The 17,686-nt window shown below is 30.4% G+C and overlaps 2 protein-coding genes across 2 annotated transcripts in view; one reads left to right on the top strand and one right to left on the bottom strand.

Moving 5' to 3' along the window:
- Positions 1 to 17,686, bottom strand: part of LOC139822894 (aminopeptidase N-like) — an 85,946-nt gene that overhangs the window by 7,378 nt on the left and 60,882 nt on the right. The gene's annotated exons all lie outside the window — the stretch shown is intronic.
- LOC139822895 (uncharacterized) lies at positions 4,464 to 17,480 on the top strand. The gene is made up of 3 exons (XM_071795063.1): positions 4,464 to 4,764; positions 15,358 to 15,620; positions 15,898 to 17,480. The coding sequence occupies exons 1-3, from the start codon at positions 4,662 to 4,664 to the stop codon at positions 15,943 to 15,945; spliced, it is 414 nt and encodes a 137-aa protein (XP_071651164.1). The 5' UTR covers positions 4,464 to 4,661; the 3' UTR covers positions 15,946 to 17,480.

Below are 17,686 nucleotides of genomic sequence, written 5' to 3'. Positions count from 1 at the left end.
TGCTATTGTCTTTCATTTATCGTTGCTCAGCTTCCTAGTTTGCTACGACGCAATCATTTATTGCACATAAATATTATTATCTATATATTATTATCATTATTATTTTGACGCATCCCTTGGCCATGTGTCGTGTTGTGGAATCGCGCTCTACCGCGTCTATAGACTTTTATGGCGTTTTTCGATTTACTACTCGACCCGACTCGGGTCGCATCAATGGACGTGGAATACATACATAGATATGTATGTATTCCACGTCAATGATGCTAGAGTCCTGTATACATGATGCGATCCGAGTCGGTTTGAGTCGCAAATCGAAAACGCTATTATACAATACTAGAACATTAACAGGTGTCTCGAATCTGCACAGCACGATTGTTCTATATTTTCCGTTTGAAATATATTACTCTTTTCTCGCGCTACTTTACGCTAAAAAACTATCCTCACTTAAAGGTAAAATTTACTTTAAAAAATACGATACAAGCTCGCACTTTTACTACTCGCTACTAGTTTTGTTATCATTTGCATTTTCAGAAAATGTCACCAAATAATATCCTGTTAAGTCCGCTCAAAGTGAAAGTTACAAACGAAATACTCGGTTTCATAAGTTTTGTTATCACTCGTATCATTATTATATTTCTCTGCGATCTCATTATTATCTTACACGTATAGATGTGACTAAAAAGTTACTGATATAATTTAGAAAAAAAAATTTCTGATTAATTCGGTAAAGTCTAGTTTTTTGTATAATGCATTTTAAAAAATCTAAGTATATAATTTTATGCCATAATTTGGTATATATTAATAATCGATACGATCAATATAAGCCGGAATAAGAGTGAGCGTAATAGTACATTTTGAATATTTTCGCCTTGTCATTGACATTAGATGCATATAATAAAATATTGATATATCGTAGCAAAAAGATAACGCGCGCGCGCGCGCGTGTGTGTCAAGATAACATATTAATTTAAAAAAATTACAATTAATTTATTTAGAATAATTTAATTTAATTACATTAGGATACACTTGACCGAAATTCTTGCATTATATAATGTACCAAAAACGAATTTCTTGTCAGCTTCCTCGAGGAAGTCGCAATTTCACTAAATACGTCTGTGGAATGCAATTTGGTTTGAAATGCACTTATAGGATGTTTTCACTTGGTAACTATTTTGCTTGACAACGAGATCGGGACGTCAGCGCCCTGCATGCACAGGAATTACTATGAAGAAAATAATTTTAAGAGTCGCGATTTGGAACTTTTAATTTCTTTAAATGTTTAATGCAGAGAAAAAGAGAGACGGACGAATGCAATCTAAAAAATTTCATATCAAAGAATAAAAAGCGGTCTCCAGTCTACACGAGAACATAACGAATAAATTTGATTACGTATATACCTGTTACATTCGGCAGTAATAACTTTTTCGGACAGTCAATCGCGACCAAAACCGGGATGTTAATATCGAAATTGATCATCATTACCGGATATATATATTATAGTAGCGATGCGCTTCGTGCAAAACATATGCCATTGCAAAACACAGACGAAGAATTTAACTCAAAAATTGGAACGTTGTGACTCAAAGAATATTATTATACAGTTATGTATTCTATAACACTGGAAAATGTTTGGGACGGTCTTCCGAGGTTTATCAATCTTGATTTCTGCGCAGGAGAGATGTACAAACGTGTAACACGCGTCTTTACAATTGTAACGTCATTTTGAATGTGCAGCACGATATCATTTCATAATTATGGTACTATTGTACACATTCGTAAAGCTGTAGAATATCGTGATATTTTAAAATATCTCTTTTTCTCTAATAAGTCTACTCGAATTGTTGCATACAGCATTTATATAAGAAAATGTATATCAACTTTTTTTAAAAACACATAACATAATTTATAAAAAGAGCTTAATAAGCCTATTAATTATGTTATAAGTAAGCAAAGTTTACGAAAGATGAATTGTGATATTTTATCACAAATGCTATATATATAATATAAATGCGAGATATTGCTATGTGCGTTTTGTAGCTTTTTATTATATTATTTTTTAGATTTTTGCTACTGTTTGATGTTTGATATTTTTACGAAACTCACGCATTGTTGAATTAAAAAAGAAATTCTCGGTAAATTCGTGAGATGCATTTAGTAATAGTAGGTTTTATTGAAATATTTGATTATATTATTATTATCAATTTTGATAATAATAACGAAACATTTTGTAATAATTATAAACATTTAAAAAAAGCAAATTTTGCGTTTAATTGAGCCAAATAAATTATGTAGTATTTATTATCAAACAGTTTTGTAATAATTACTCTAGTTTAGTGATAATTAACAAATAATTTGATAATTAGTACTAAATTGTCTTAAAAAGCCTTATCTGATTGGTTTGCTGACAGTTACTTAATTATTTAGTAAGCAATTTGATTACATTTATCATTACTTGATAATAAATATCAAACTTTGTTAATATTAACCAAATCATATCAGGTTTTACTAGAATTATTTGTTAACATTAACCAAATTATTTCGTCGCAATTATCTATACTTTAGTTGAAAATATTTCACCAAGGTTCTTGGTAACATTAATCAAGCCTGGATTATTATAACTAAGCCTTTTTTTCAGTGTGAATTAGTTACGTATTATCGTAATGTCGACGTCATTATAACGAAACAACGATTACAATAATTATCTTAAATGTATAATTATATAATAAAGTCACGTTTCGCGAAATCTAAAGTAAGACGCGACAAGATTATATTACAACTTTGAACTTGAAATATTCCGCGACAAATAAGAATGAAAGTGAAAGAAACAGCCTGTAATAAACTTTACAAGATAAATTAAAGCGCTAGTAGATGGTGATGGTGAATTAGATGTTATGTACAGAATAAAAAAAATAACAGCACTCGTGATACACAATATTAGCAAAATCTCGGCAATAGTTAATTAACGTTAGCGTTTGCACATGTTGGTTCTTCAGTTAAATGCATTCGATTGCCCACGAGGTGACAAAGACGATTGCGTTTGGCATGGCATTATTGAATACCATTAATTACACATTTGTCAAGATTCTCTGCTGTTGTGCGAATATTGTTGTGCATACGCCTCAAATAATTAAATATCAAATAATAAAATTTAGTTAAAAAGCATGGAATTACAATTTTACAATGGCATTATCTCATCCGGAAGCACTTCAATCAGGCGTAAAAAGACCCAACCCACACGAAACGCGTAAGACGGTCGCTCTCTATTACGCTCACAATATTTCCCGCGTACTCTAATACTAGTTGTTGGTAAACGATTATTACCAATAATCCCAGCGAGTTTTATCCACTTTTTAGAAAAAATACTTTGTTAAGAAGTTTTATCGCGTGATAAGAAATGTTCATTTCGAACCGGTTGGTATCAAAATGAAGTCAGACTTCTTAGAGGTCATTATAATATCATAAAAACGTGCACGAAAAATTGGTGATAAAAGGTCACAATGTCGGAGCTGCATGCGGTAATTTAGAGATATATTGATATGCTAATATATAAAAATGATAATTCTTAATTAAATGGCTAACGCATTGACGTTGCCCGAGACGGACATTTCGATCTTAACTTTATACATTACTTCATGCAAAAAGATTATAGAACGTAGCCAGTTGAAAGTAAGTTCTCTCGATGCTCTTAAAATATACTATTTGCTTTTTGTAAAAAAAAATATCTGGACACTCTTTTGGGGGACATTCAAGCATTTGTAATGTATAAAATTATAAAATAAAATAATATTTGTGCAGGAAATAAAAATATTATATAAATAAACTATTTTAAGGACAATTTCTACACATAAAGTTTATATATTTTTTACACTCTCATAACGAAAATACATCCTCTATGATAATTTTTAGCATTTTTGAGTGAGTACCTCGTATTCGTCCTAGTGAACGTCAGAGAATATGGCGATTAACAAATAATGATTTGTACGATATATTTCTTAGCTGATCGAAGCTGATATAATCCTATTTCTTCCGCAATTGTGAATCTTTGTCACATATTACACGTGTATTAACATTCTGTATAAACATATTGTGCAGCTAAGTTTTGACCACAAGAGTGCAATCTCCCTATAACGCTATTAAACCGAGATCTGTTACCATAATATGCTTCTAATTACCCTATTTAAAAATTTTCTCGGATTTCAACCTTAAAGCATCCTTTTGGCGCGTGCAATTCTCCCGGCGCACTACTCCCAGACCATATACCCGTCAATCTCCGTGTCCGGAATTATCATCAAAGTTCACGGTGATAACAATGTCATAATCACCACCGCCACCATCACCTGGAAGCTATCACCTCCACCCACGGATATCACCTCCACTCCGCCATCTGCGTACCCCCGACATGCAGCATGCGTATTCGACTCCGGCGCCACTCCGGTTTCTGTTTCTAAAAGAGGGAACGCGCGTCGCTATCGTTCATTCACAACCACCTGTTCGACGGAGTGACATCGTCTCGTCGTACCTCCTGCATCTTCCTGAATACCCTACTGCTGCGAGTGTTATTCCTACAAGAAAAAGGAAACGAAGAGGTCTGAAAGAGCCGTTTCTGGGTCGACCATCCACCCACCCAGTTACGAAACAACAACAACAAGATTGCTGACAACATGAGGCTCAACGCAACTTCCTCAGTTCCTTCTTTCATTATTTGTGTTACCAGCACCGTGCTGGTAATCCTTATTTCCGTCAATCAAAAGGCGTACGCTAAACGTAAGTAACTTTTGTTTGTTAAAAAAAGTCCATGTTGAAATTTTTTTGTGTAAAATAATCAACACATACATGTGTAGATTTAACATATGCTTGCTATGTTAATTGAACTTAACAAATTAAAAATGTAAAATTATTGAAATAATTTAAAAAATATGTTAAAGTAACACAATTTAAACCTATTTATTAAATGTGTTAAAATTTACAGAAAAAGAAAATTGTTAATTTTATCTTTCAATCTTAACTTTAACATAAAAGTTATGTTATTGTACACATAATTAACCTTAAATTACGATCAGAAGTACATTTTCTGTTGAAATATTTTAACATAGTATCGGTGTTACTATTTAACACATCCATATTATGTTAAATTAACACAAAAATTTGAATGGACCGTTTGGGACACGTGATTTATGTTATATTTAACACAAAGTTTCCAACAGTGATATCTTCTTCTTTAAAATGAGACCATAACAAAATCGATGTATTGATTTTTATAGAAGATGTGATTTTTTTTTAAAGTCAGATGGGACGTATGTACCACTGGCTAACTCACTAAAGAGTTAAATCATACCTTTGTGAACGATGTTATTATAGTACTCTTATGGCTTGTGCTCTTTTCTTCTCGCGCTGTAAAAGAAATCAATGTTAAAAAAAAAATGAATTTTTGAAAATTTAAAAAATTTTTCTTAGGTTTCTATATTCTCTTATAAAGTAACGTTATAAAAAATCTTAATTAGAATAAGTTGTAAAAAGTACAATAATCGAATTAAAACGGAGAAAGAGAAATGTTAAAAAATAATATCATGTGTAAAACAAATTGGTAAATATTACAGTTTATTCCGTTAACTATGATGTTAAAAATATCTAATTTAATAATTTTTTGTTGAAGAAAAATAAATTTCATGAATACATACTAACTTTATATTAAAATATGAAATAGAAAGTAGAAGTATATTATATATACCTACGTCAAAATAGAGGGAAATTAGATTTTTTCTATTTGGCAAAACTTCATATACGCTTTATTATTAGTTGCTTTTCATAAAATGTGAAATATATTTGTGGAAAATGCTACTTTTCTGACACTAGATTACATTTGAGAAAATAAATATATCTTCTTTACTGATGTTAAATTTTATTTAATAACTTACCGTAAACAATTTTAATGCATATTTCAATATCTTTAGACGTGATATAGCTTGAAACGTGTCCATATAGAAAATGTTGAAGCGTTTATGACGTCTATAAATAAGTTAAGCGTGGATTGTTGCACACTAGATCTTCCTTGCACTAATTAATATTAAAATATATACGCAACTACGTTACTCAGTCTCATTTAATGTAGGATAGAAGTAATCCAAACTAATGATTTATATCCCTTTGATTATATAATCTGAATCTGTTTCCGCTTTCAAGCTCTTTTCTAATTATAAAAGTAAAAGTACGAATGTGTATGTGTGTGTATTTACGTAAAATTGATTTCCGAATAGAAAATTAAACCTGTATTCCGATACATACATACAGATAAACTATACGATTTATCTCGTATTTTAATATAAAATCGATATATTTCGTGAACAAATATATTTACTCTCTAAATTTTTTGGAGTGGGAATACTGCCACTCCAGTGAGATTTCACTCTTTTGGAGTAAGATTTCACTCTTTTTGGAGTAAGATCTCACTCCAAGAAATTTAGAGAGTACGAAATTTCTTTTTCTTTAACGAAAAATATCAATTTTTTACGCGATTGTTATCTACAAATAATTTTACGTTAAAATATTTACTTTAATAAAAATTATAGTTTTAGAAAAGAGCACAATATGTATTAAATTTGATATTTTGAAATATTCTGTAGACGTAAAATTCAAAACAATTAAGTTTAGTTAAAAAATATATGCATATAATTTCTGGCTTTTATTTTATTATATCTACCGTTTATAATTATTAATTAGAAATTTTCAATCTGTAGCTAATAAATGTATCAAAAAAGCTGGTAAATGAATCTAATTAAAAAATATAGCATAACAACTTTATAATTTCTCATTTACACGTATGGCCTAAGAATAAATGTATTATTTAAATAATTGTAATCAAATTCATTATTTCAAGGCAAAACTTGAATAGGTGTATATGGCAAGGGGGTATTTTTGATATAAAAAGATCAGAAATCTAGAGGTCAAAAGAATCGATTTCTTTTATTCTGTTTTTTTAATTATTATAGTCTTAAGAACATGTACCTATACAAAACGGCTCATTGTCAGTAAAATTCTAAAAATTAATTATAAAGGTTTGAAGAGATCAGTGTTTTAGTCGCAGGTCGTGTATCTTATATCTCGCAGCCTCAGTTTCGTGAACAACAGTTTTAAAAGAACTTTAAACTATAATTATTCAGGTTTTTATTTATTTTTTTCGATGATGACAGTAACGATGACGATTCTTTTCGACGATAACTCGGATGACAGTTAGGGTAGACCAGGGCGAATAGGATCAATTTATATTTCTCGGTAAAAAAGTAGTCAAAAACAAATTTTGTCATTTTATTTTATTAGAGATTCTTAATCTTTGGAACTTTGGCTTTGAATTTCATATAACAAAGTAATACATAAACATAATATTTCTTATTGCACAACGAAAAATTGAAAAGAAGAAAATTATCCAATTTGTATGTACGTTTGTATGTAGGTAATAATTTTTTAATATAATATTTCGCTACTCAAACACTTTGTTGTAAACCCCTTATTTATTTAATTGATTTTTTAATTGTCGGAGCTTTTTGTACTTATTATTTTTAAAAAATTTTTAAATCTATAAAACAGAACAATTTTATTAATTGATATTTAATTAACCGCCATTTTCTTAAAAAATTTTTTGATAAATAATAATTTATCAAAATAATTATTGTGATAGAGACGATATTACGTTTATAACGAATAAATTGTTTTAACAAAATTTGTTTTTTCCATTTTGGATGGATCAAAGGTATTGTCAAAGAAGGACAATGCAAATTGATTTTTTTAATATAAAAATCAACAATAATTAACTTTTTTATATCATAAAATATCAATAAAACTCTATGTAAAATGACAATTCTTTAAGTTTTTGTTTCTTTAAAAAAAGTTCCCTTAAATAAACACCTAAAATCGAGATATCTAAGACCAGAATACCCCCTTAATCAAAATACTGGGCGACAATAAGTCTCTTAGTCGTGAACAAAGGAGCAATAAGTAACAATGATAAATATATAATCCGTAATACGTGCTCCGTGAGCAAAGCTAAAATTATTTGCGAACGATAATGGAACAACTCGTTTCGCGAAGTCGTTCGTTCCATTACCACCTGAAACGAAACTGATTAATTGAGCGGCTTCGACCTTCTTTTCCAGCGGGATTGAACAAGGTGGTTTTTTCTTTCCACAAATTGCTACGTTTTTAAAAGTTTTACAGACGGACGTAGCTACAAGAGTTCTTATTAAGCAGTTAAGCACGTTTTACCTCTGTTTCTCAATATAAATGCGTCACATTATTCCCGATAATATAATCGCAATCGCGCATCGCATGTAATTAATCGTTGCTTATGTTAAATAAACAAATGATAAAGTGAATTTCATTAGTATTAATGATCAAGTACTTATTTCACGGATTTGTCACTGATTTTCGACAAGAAATTAATCAAAACGATGCCAATCATTCTGACCCCGTAACGTTTACTTAAGATGATTACAAACATGTCATTTGACAGATAATACATTTGCACATATTAAAGAAAATACCAGTATTTCGTGCCCGACCGTTTCGATATACGTGATCGTTTGCACTTTAACCACATCTGGATTCATCGTCGCTTATCGAAAATACGCGTCACGGCCGGACAATTCGAACTTCAATCTGGGCAGCCGCCACATTTACAGTGAAATGGACTGGCGTATTGCGTAATTCCATTCTATCCATCCGGTATAAATCTACCAAAGTGCACTTTATCGTGACACCTTACGCGAGTAAGAATTCCATTACCATTTTCGGTTAACACTTGCGTTAGATATAATCTGTAATCCTCTAACAAGAGATCCTAAAAATCAGTTGCAGACGTCTTATATATAACATATTATGTATAACTTTATATATAACACGGTACACATAATATAATTTAATGAAATGTAAACTCTTTTTAAAAATTTAAAAACATGTTATCTCTTTTTTTTTCTTCTCTTTTCTCGTATTATTTTTATATATCTCTGTTTTAGGCGACACTCAGAATTTATCAACGTATTATCATTATTAAGTGCGTTTAGATAGTTTGAATACGTTTCATTATCACAAACATAACACCGTTTTCTATCTTCGGTACCAGTGTAATCAAAGCTGATCAAAGCTGACCGTGCAGTCTGCAGTTCTCTCGTCCCTTTCTGCGCTGCGAAAGGGCTTTGTGTTTCAGAAAAATGGAAAATTGTTCGAAAATCTTTCTTGGCTTATGTATATATGCTGTCGCACATTTGCACCATATTGCATTTTTTATTTTCACAGAAGTTACGAAAATTTTGAATAAGAATTTATATGGACTTCCAGGTCAGTAGCTTTAGCAAATGTGAACGCGACATATTTCCATTTTATCATTTTGCACATGTTTCGATGATTGTATATGTGTAACGCGTCGTTACAAGATTTGTCCTACTATATTATATATTTTGTTTCTCGCGTACTTGTTAATTAACGCAGTTTGCAAGCCGCAAACCTGATCAAAGAAACTCGAGGGCAAAAGTAAATAACATAAATCTTGAATATTTTTTAAAATAAATTTTAACATATATCTCAAACTTGCAAATAGGTATCAGCATAATATTTATCGTTTTTCATTATACTTACGAAATAAAAGTATTAAGCGAAATATATACAAAATAAAGATTAAAAACAGGAAAAAAAATTTAAAAACCGTAGAAAAATAATGATAAAAGTAAGATGACCTTTTCTTCTAAAAAAAATTCTCCAAAAATCAAGCTGTGTCTTTCCTTTTATAAAACCTCGATTTGCTTCTTGATGAACGTAACGACGTTGTGGCTACGAATAATCTAATAAGACCCGCTTAAATGCTAACTTTTTTACGTAAAGCATTTTAACGGTTTTGTCGATTATGCCGATTGATCATCCGACGTGCAAAAACGTACTTGTCAAATCCATTTCTATATTTCCACGGGACGTTTATAATTATTGAAGGATAAAGCTGTACCTTTTAATAACAATGTTTAAAATTAAACACATTAAAATCAAAATTAATATTTATGATAAATATGGACAGACAAACGATTAATGCGAAACAACTTAGAAGCAACGATTATATTAAAAGCTATTATAGATGCACGACGTATATTAATAATATGCGCAATATTTGCCTAGGTATTATACAACGCACCTGAGCTATTTCATTAAATGCTAACTACGATGCAATTTTCTCCACCGACGGCTTTTAACACCGCATAATATGGATCAATCAAGTTATTAATTTTTGATGTGATAACCAGAGCATTATTAAAACTTTATAAAAGACTTAGCAATCAAGATGTTGATTAATTTAACAATGTATACAAAATTAACAGTACCTATATCCAAATCAATTCGCCAAAATTTCTGGATACGAAAGATTTTATTATATAATTAACATTTATTCTAAAAATTGCATAATTCCAAAGGATGTCGGAATTAATTGATAGTTTAATTTCTATCGGTTATTATGCATAGTTTTGTCTTCGATAATTTCTATCCTCGCGTTAATCCTACGCTCGTATTAAATTTCAAGCCAACGTAAGGATTGATAACCGCGTCACGGAAACATGAATGCTATTATAACATTTCGTAGCCGCGAGAGTTAACGGATTTGACATTACAATGAAGCAACGATAATTCGCTTTTACGCGAGTTTTGCGTAGAATAGCGAAACTTCGCGACAGCATCGCAGAAATAATCTATTGCTTGCACCGAGACACAAATAGAAGTTGAGCGGACGTATGCAGTCGTCAAATCTACTATGTAACTATCTCATAACTTTACATCGTGCATTGTTACAGTTTCCAGGAAATAGAACGATTGATCCCACTATATAATCTAATTATGTCCACTATGTGTTTCGTAATACTGTTTAGTATTATTTATTAAATACAATCGTTTTAAAATAATTTTACAAAAAATTTTACGTATTTTTAAATCAAAATATTGAAATCTTTTATGTTATTTACTTATTCAAATCGTATATTGTTTTTTTGGGAATTAAACTCCGCTTTGGATAAATATTTTAAATATATAATTATATAATAGATATATTATATTATTATACTTGAAATATACAAACAAATTTCACGAGCGTAAAGCATCGCAAAAGATCACGCGTATCTACTTTAACAATATTCAAATTATTATCTAATAATTATCAAATAATATTCAAATAATAAGGGCGGCGGTGTGGTCTAGTGGTAGAGCGCCAGACTCGTAATCTGAGGAACCAGGTTCGAGTCCACTAGAGCCATGAATCATGGAAAAATTTTTTTCCGAAAAAACCGCGCCCTTTCGTGCAAGATGCGGAGAAAACTGGGCTCCGTCTTTCGGAAGAGACGTTAAACCGTTGGTCCAAAAGAGGAAACAGTAAGGTAGTGGATGAAAATTGGAGGTTAGGGTTGAAACCTTTCTGGAAGCTTTCTGCAAGGTTTGAAACCTTTCTGGAAGCTTTCTGCAACAATCTGTGCTGTATGGGTGGGTACGTCCCTTCAAAACGCCCTTTAAGGCCCCTTGGGGTATATAAAGTAAAATTCTTGATCCTTTTTTTATATTCAAATAATAATTATAATTGACAATCAGATTTTTTATTGTAAAAGAATAATTCAAGCGAAATCAAAACCAAACAGAAATAATTGATTTACAACGCTCAATCTTTCGATTTATTCCTACTACTGACATCGACGCGACGTTTCTTTTTATCGTTTTGAACGCGTGAATTGATCAAAATCGCATTATTCGGGTTATCTGCGGATCCACGGATCCGATACACGAACATTTGAAGCGTCAGATCCGAATCTAGGTTTGCGACGGAGTCGGCCGGAGTCGTAGCAACTTAGATTCCTCGCGAAAGTTTGACAATCAATCAAATCATTTGAATGAAAAATTTTTCGCGTGCGCAATATATCTAAGTGTTTGATATTTTACACAATCTAGCGTATGTGATATGATTATGATAGAAAAAAGAAAACTGACGTATCACAGCCCCTGAGAAATTACATTTTCAATACTCTCCGTAAGTTGTCTGTGCCAACCCATTTCAATATTTCGATTCTACGCGAAGTGGAAACGACCAATCGAATGTCAGACCGACAAAACAGTTTAATGGCGATATGTGAAATATAAAAGCGTTGTTTAAATTATAGTTTTTTGCAAAAAGGCAAAGCTAAAAAATAAAGCTATTCGTAAACATGTATAACAAACATACTTTTTTGACAGTTTGATAGCTTGATCTATTTGCGTTGGCTCTGTATTTGACTACTGATTGACTATTTATTCGTTTGATGACGCAGCTCTTTTACGATGTCGTAGGAGAACATTTATCTCGCTTTTTACAATTTATAGGTCGACTAGAATATTACACAATTATTAATATATGCTTACATAAATTGGCTTACATAGCATTGATAACGATAATAAGAAATATGTAATAAATTCCTTAAAAAAATATATTTATTATACATATATGTGATTTCATACTATAAATTACAAGAAATGTTTACCCGATCACCAGGTTATTTAAAAATTCGCTTTATTAACGCTCGAAAGCCACACTGCGGTCTCAGAAATCTCAATGATATTTTGGAACTATGATTGAAACTATTACTTATATTTTTAATGCGTATTTTTTGCTAATATAATTTTAATTAGTGAATTTTATGAGATACACGATTATTTGAAGCGTCAGATCCGAATTTAGATCGCGGCGGAGTCGGCCGGAGTCGTAGCAACCTAGATCCCTCTTGAAAATTTGACAATCAACAATATCTTTTATCTGCTGTGGCTGCAATCCAATATTTATTGTGAGCAACTGTAAATACAGAAAATCTATAGTATATGTGAAATAAAATATTAAAAAATATAGATTTTTAGTACTAACAGTGAACATCAAAATGCAGCCTAATATGTCACAATAACCTAATCTATTGATTGTTAAATTTTCGAGGAATCTAGGTTGCTACGACTGCAACCGACTCCGCCGCGAATCTAGATTCGGATACAACGCTTCAAATATTCGTATATCTCATAAGATTTGCGGATCCGCGAATCCGCGGGTAACCCGAATTTGAACCGTGACCTGAAGAATGTTCGTAAACTTAGGTTTACTCTCATTTGCCGAAAAACAAAAGAAATCTGATTTAACGAATCAGTATTATCGAAACAATTCTGCGGACATCTTGATTAGAGAATTAATTAAAAAATAAAAACCTTATAATGTTCAAATGATTCAAAATCAATAAATAAGTGAAAAGACCACAGAGCCGCAACAAGATCTTAGTGTCATAATATTTAATTGTCAGATAATTAACTTTAGCATACGTTCTGACCTGACATTAGGCCTAAGTGCAATAGGTTAAATCAATAAATAAAACTTAAAATCAGAACACACATTATCGCATAATTTTCAGTCGGAAACAAGTTATTCCTCGCACCTTTGACGTATAACAACTTACTAGTAACTATTTTATATTATAATATTACTCTTTGCATGACCATGGGTCTTTTTACCATACCTATACTATTTTTACGTCTCGACTTTCAACACTTCCCTTCTCAATCTTTTGAATTTAAGACGAATGCGTTTTCGACCGAAAATTATGCGACAATTCGTGTTCTGATTTTAATTTTTATTTATTGATGTAATTGACTTAATCTATTGTATTGAGAATGGCCTAATGTCAGGCCAAACGTATGTTAAATTTGTCAATCAGCTGACTAAATTAAATATTATGACACTAAGATGTGGCGGCTCTGTGACCTCTTCATTTATTTATTGAAATTAAAAAGAATGTTCAACAATTTTGTAAAATAAATATAAAACAAATTAACATGAAAAAACTATAAAATAATTAAAACAAAAATTAGTAAAAACGATTGCGAAATTAAAACGTGAATAAAACAGTTAAATCAGAAATAACAACATGATTGAGAATCAAAATAATTTATAAAACAATTTTATTTGTAGGTCATCGTTCCTTATCTCTATTATAAAGATGCATTTCACAAGTAATCATGGGAACTTTCCATGCAATATACGGATCCACGCAAATGGAAACTAGTTTTATGGGCTAAGTTAAAAAAACATTTATTAATGAAAAACACACTCAACATGCATCTTGAAGTTTTTAAGACTTTAAGTCAGCAAGTTGATTAGCTCAAGAAAACCGTGAACATGTATTTAAAAAATCTCATTTTGTTTTTTATTAAAACTCTATCTAAAAATTTAATATGTTATGTCTGCGGTATGTAATAATTTTGATGTTTTTATAACTTAAAATTAAATAAAATAATAAAATTTCACTATTTATTTTACTGATAGAACAATTTATATGCAAAAATTATAAAATTAAAGAGATTGAATTTTAATAATAAATTTTTAATTGTTTGAAATATTTATGGATTATATTACTTATATATTACAAAAAAATACAGAAAATATAGAAATATATCAAAAAGTTACATTTTACTAATATCCTCCAAAAATACCGAATTAGCGAGAAAAAATGAATTATTTCTTTACATATAGAACTGTCATACCAATTATTCGATAGATAAACGTTACTCGATAATGATGTAAAAATATATTTATCGCTTTACGTAATTCACATGCAAATGTCAAAATAATTTAATTTTATAACGGCGCTTGTGTCATTTCGTGCGAAATACTTCAGAGTTGTTAATAAATTATTATTATTATTATTCTGTCTTTGGAGGATCCTGCTTTTCTGCTTAAATAATTTAAGCAGAAAAGTTCCAAATTTATCCGTTCTAGACACAAATTTTAGCAATTTTCAAACTGCGCACTATTACCCGCTACTTTCATTTTTGCCCGATTTTGCATTGTCTTAAATATTGCTCAATAAATATTTAACAACAAAATTATCATCAAGTATAAGTTCACATACTTGTAGACAAACGTTTAAAGGTTCCATAGCTGCATTTAAATTAATTGTAACTATAAAAACCATTAACAGACTTAAGTACGTACTATATTACCCCACTTTCTCCTACAGAAAATTTTTCGGGAATTGCAAAACAATTTTTTAGATTTTTCTCACGTGTAATACTTCAATTTTTGTTCCAATAGAAAAATTTGTTCCTTAGCAGTTTCCGAGGAATTATGCCTATCAACAGATACGAAATAGTTAGCGATGACATTTTCGAGTGTGACATTTGATCGCATCAGCATATATAAAATGTTTTGACAAGAACACAAATATTTTTGGTGCAAACCTAACCACATTTAATAAAATACATCATCATATAATCCAAATTTCTATCTTGATTACGCAAATATCTTGTGCGACTAATGCCAATAATTAATTTTATTAACAGGTGGTTGCTCATCATTTGGGCACTCTTGTTACGGCGGTCATGGCAAAAGATTCGATTCGACTATGCAACGCAACACTTTACAAGACCGTGCCAGCCAGAATGTTCAAGAAGCGCCATTACCGAATGACAAACTATTTTACGTTCTTTCGAACAATGATAAATTACGGAAACGACCTGAGGCTTTCATAGAAACTGACGAAGACGACATGGAAGACAATCAGCAAGACGACGTTCTTCCTCTATCGGCTATATTGAATCAATGGGTAAAGTGTGTTTCTATAACGGATAAGCATTGAGATATAATAGAATATAAAAACTAGTCTATAGATAGAAACAGAATGTTCTCTAAAATAGCAGAAGAATAACAGTTTTCTAACGACTAAAAAATAAGAAATATTCTTGCGTTAGTAGAGCCTCTACTTTGTGCTAGTTACAAATTGTACGAAACTATAATATATAGAAATAAAAAAGGATATTTTAACTATTTAAATAGCACGAAGCAACAAGGACAAGAATATCTAATAAGGCTGTATTTTTCAGATGGCGTTGCATCCTCGCTCCAATCGACGGAAAAAAATGACTTTGTAGGAAAAACACGAAAAAGTGAACATATATATTACTGGCATGAATAATTATGTTATAAAAATTAAAAATTTATTCTATTATATTTTTTTCTTTAATTTCAACATTATTTTATCAGAAAAATGTGTGCATTGGCTTTTAGTTTCAGTTCATTTTGCTTTCTCATAGAGGAAGCTTTGTTTTTATAATAATATAATTATTAGATTTGTTAAAAATTTTATTAAAAATTAATAAAATAATATAAGATATTATAGTTTTCATATTTTAAAAAACTGTATTTTAATTTTGATTGACAGTAATGTGGACACTGTAATTTGGTCAGTAATTTGGTCTTTCACTTTAGTATGAAACGTGCGAGTAGTTATAATTAAATATAGTAATTATAATTAAATATAGTAAGCCGTATCTGCCGTACCAGCCGTATCAGCCATGTCAGCCGTATAAGCTAATTAAAATCTTAATGCAAATAATTTCTTTCGGCTATATGATAGACATTCGCTAATGTAAACGAAATTGCTTAGTTTTGGCATACGCCCCTGGTAGAAATTTAATGCAGTTTTTGATTGGTTATTGGGCAGTTAGACTGAATTTTTTCTAGTAACTGAACAGAAAACTGTTTGGAATTCTAATCAAGATGTAACGCTTTTCGCGTAATTACTGCACAGAAAAGATGTACAAATTCTGAATTCAGTTAAGTTACTTACCAGTTACTTAACACATGCAGGACATATAACCATATATATCTGTATCTTAATATTTTTAATAATTTATTATTGTAAATATTATTGTAAATGAGGTATTCTATATGACACTATCCATTTTCGTATCTTCCATATTTCATTAATAAAGTCTTCATTAGACTCTGTATCCAAGCTTTAATTCTTTTATTTATAATTTATATCAACAGAATAATCTGATGTCTATGACTACGATAGACATAAGAGCCTAGCGTTTTGTTTTCTGCCATCAGCCTACGGCTGCGTTCGGAAACGCTACCCTGAGAGTAGACCCAGGTGAGTAGTGATGGCGGCAGGATGCAAGTAGTTTCCAATAACCATTAATTAATATAAAAATACATAATAATAAAAATATATAATCGAAAAATATAATAAAAGAATATAAATATAATTAGCATCGATTATATATTATAAATTAGCGGTAATAGAATTCAGCAAATTGAGCTATGAATTCATGAAGTCGTTCAAACGCACAATTCGCCACCGGAAATATTGGAGCTGGAAGTTTTTATTTTTTTAATAAACAATAGCTTAAACAATTGCTCCTTAATTGCTCCTTTAGAATCAAGAATTGCTCCCCTTTTAAAATTATTATTTTTTAAAATATTTACAAAAAACGTAAAATTTATAATTATGACTCAAAAACATATTTTTAATAACTTTGTGTAACTAAATCCAGCATAAAATGATAGCTTCTTGATTGCTCCTTATTGCTCCATTATTACTTTAATAATTTATTGCATTTTTATTAAAAAATTAACAAATTTATTATTTTACAAGTGACGACGCAGCTATATTGCTCTATTGGGATATTCAATCGTTCCATTCGTATAATTAATTTTGTATGATACTTTAGCATTTTTATTGAAAAATTAACAAACTAAAGGCCGGATGCATTATGCGTTACGCAAAAGTTTGTGCTCCGGCCTTTAATTTATTAATTTTTCAATAACAGTGCTAAAGTATCGTACAAAATTAATTATACGAATAGAGCGATTGAATATCCCAAT

This window comes from Temnothorax longispinosus, chromosome 12, assembly GCF_030848805.1.
Source record: "Temnothorax longispinosus isolate EJ_2023e chromosome 12, Tlon_JGU_v1, whole genome shotgun sequence".
NCBI classification, from domain to species: Eukaryota; Metazoa; Arthropoda; class Insecta; order Hymenoptera; family Formicidae; genus Temnothorax; species Temnothorax longispinosus.
The sequence above is the reverse complement of the archived record's forward strand: the minus strand, read 5'-3'. Positions and strand labels throughout refer to the sequence as shown.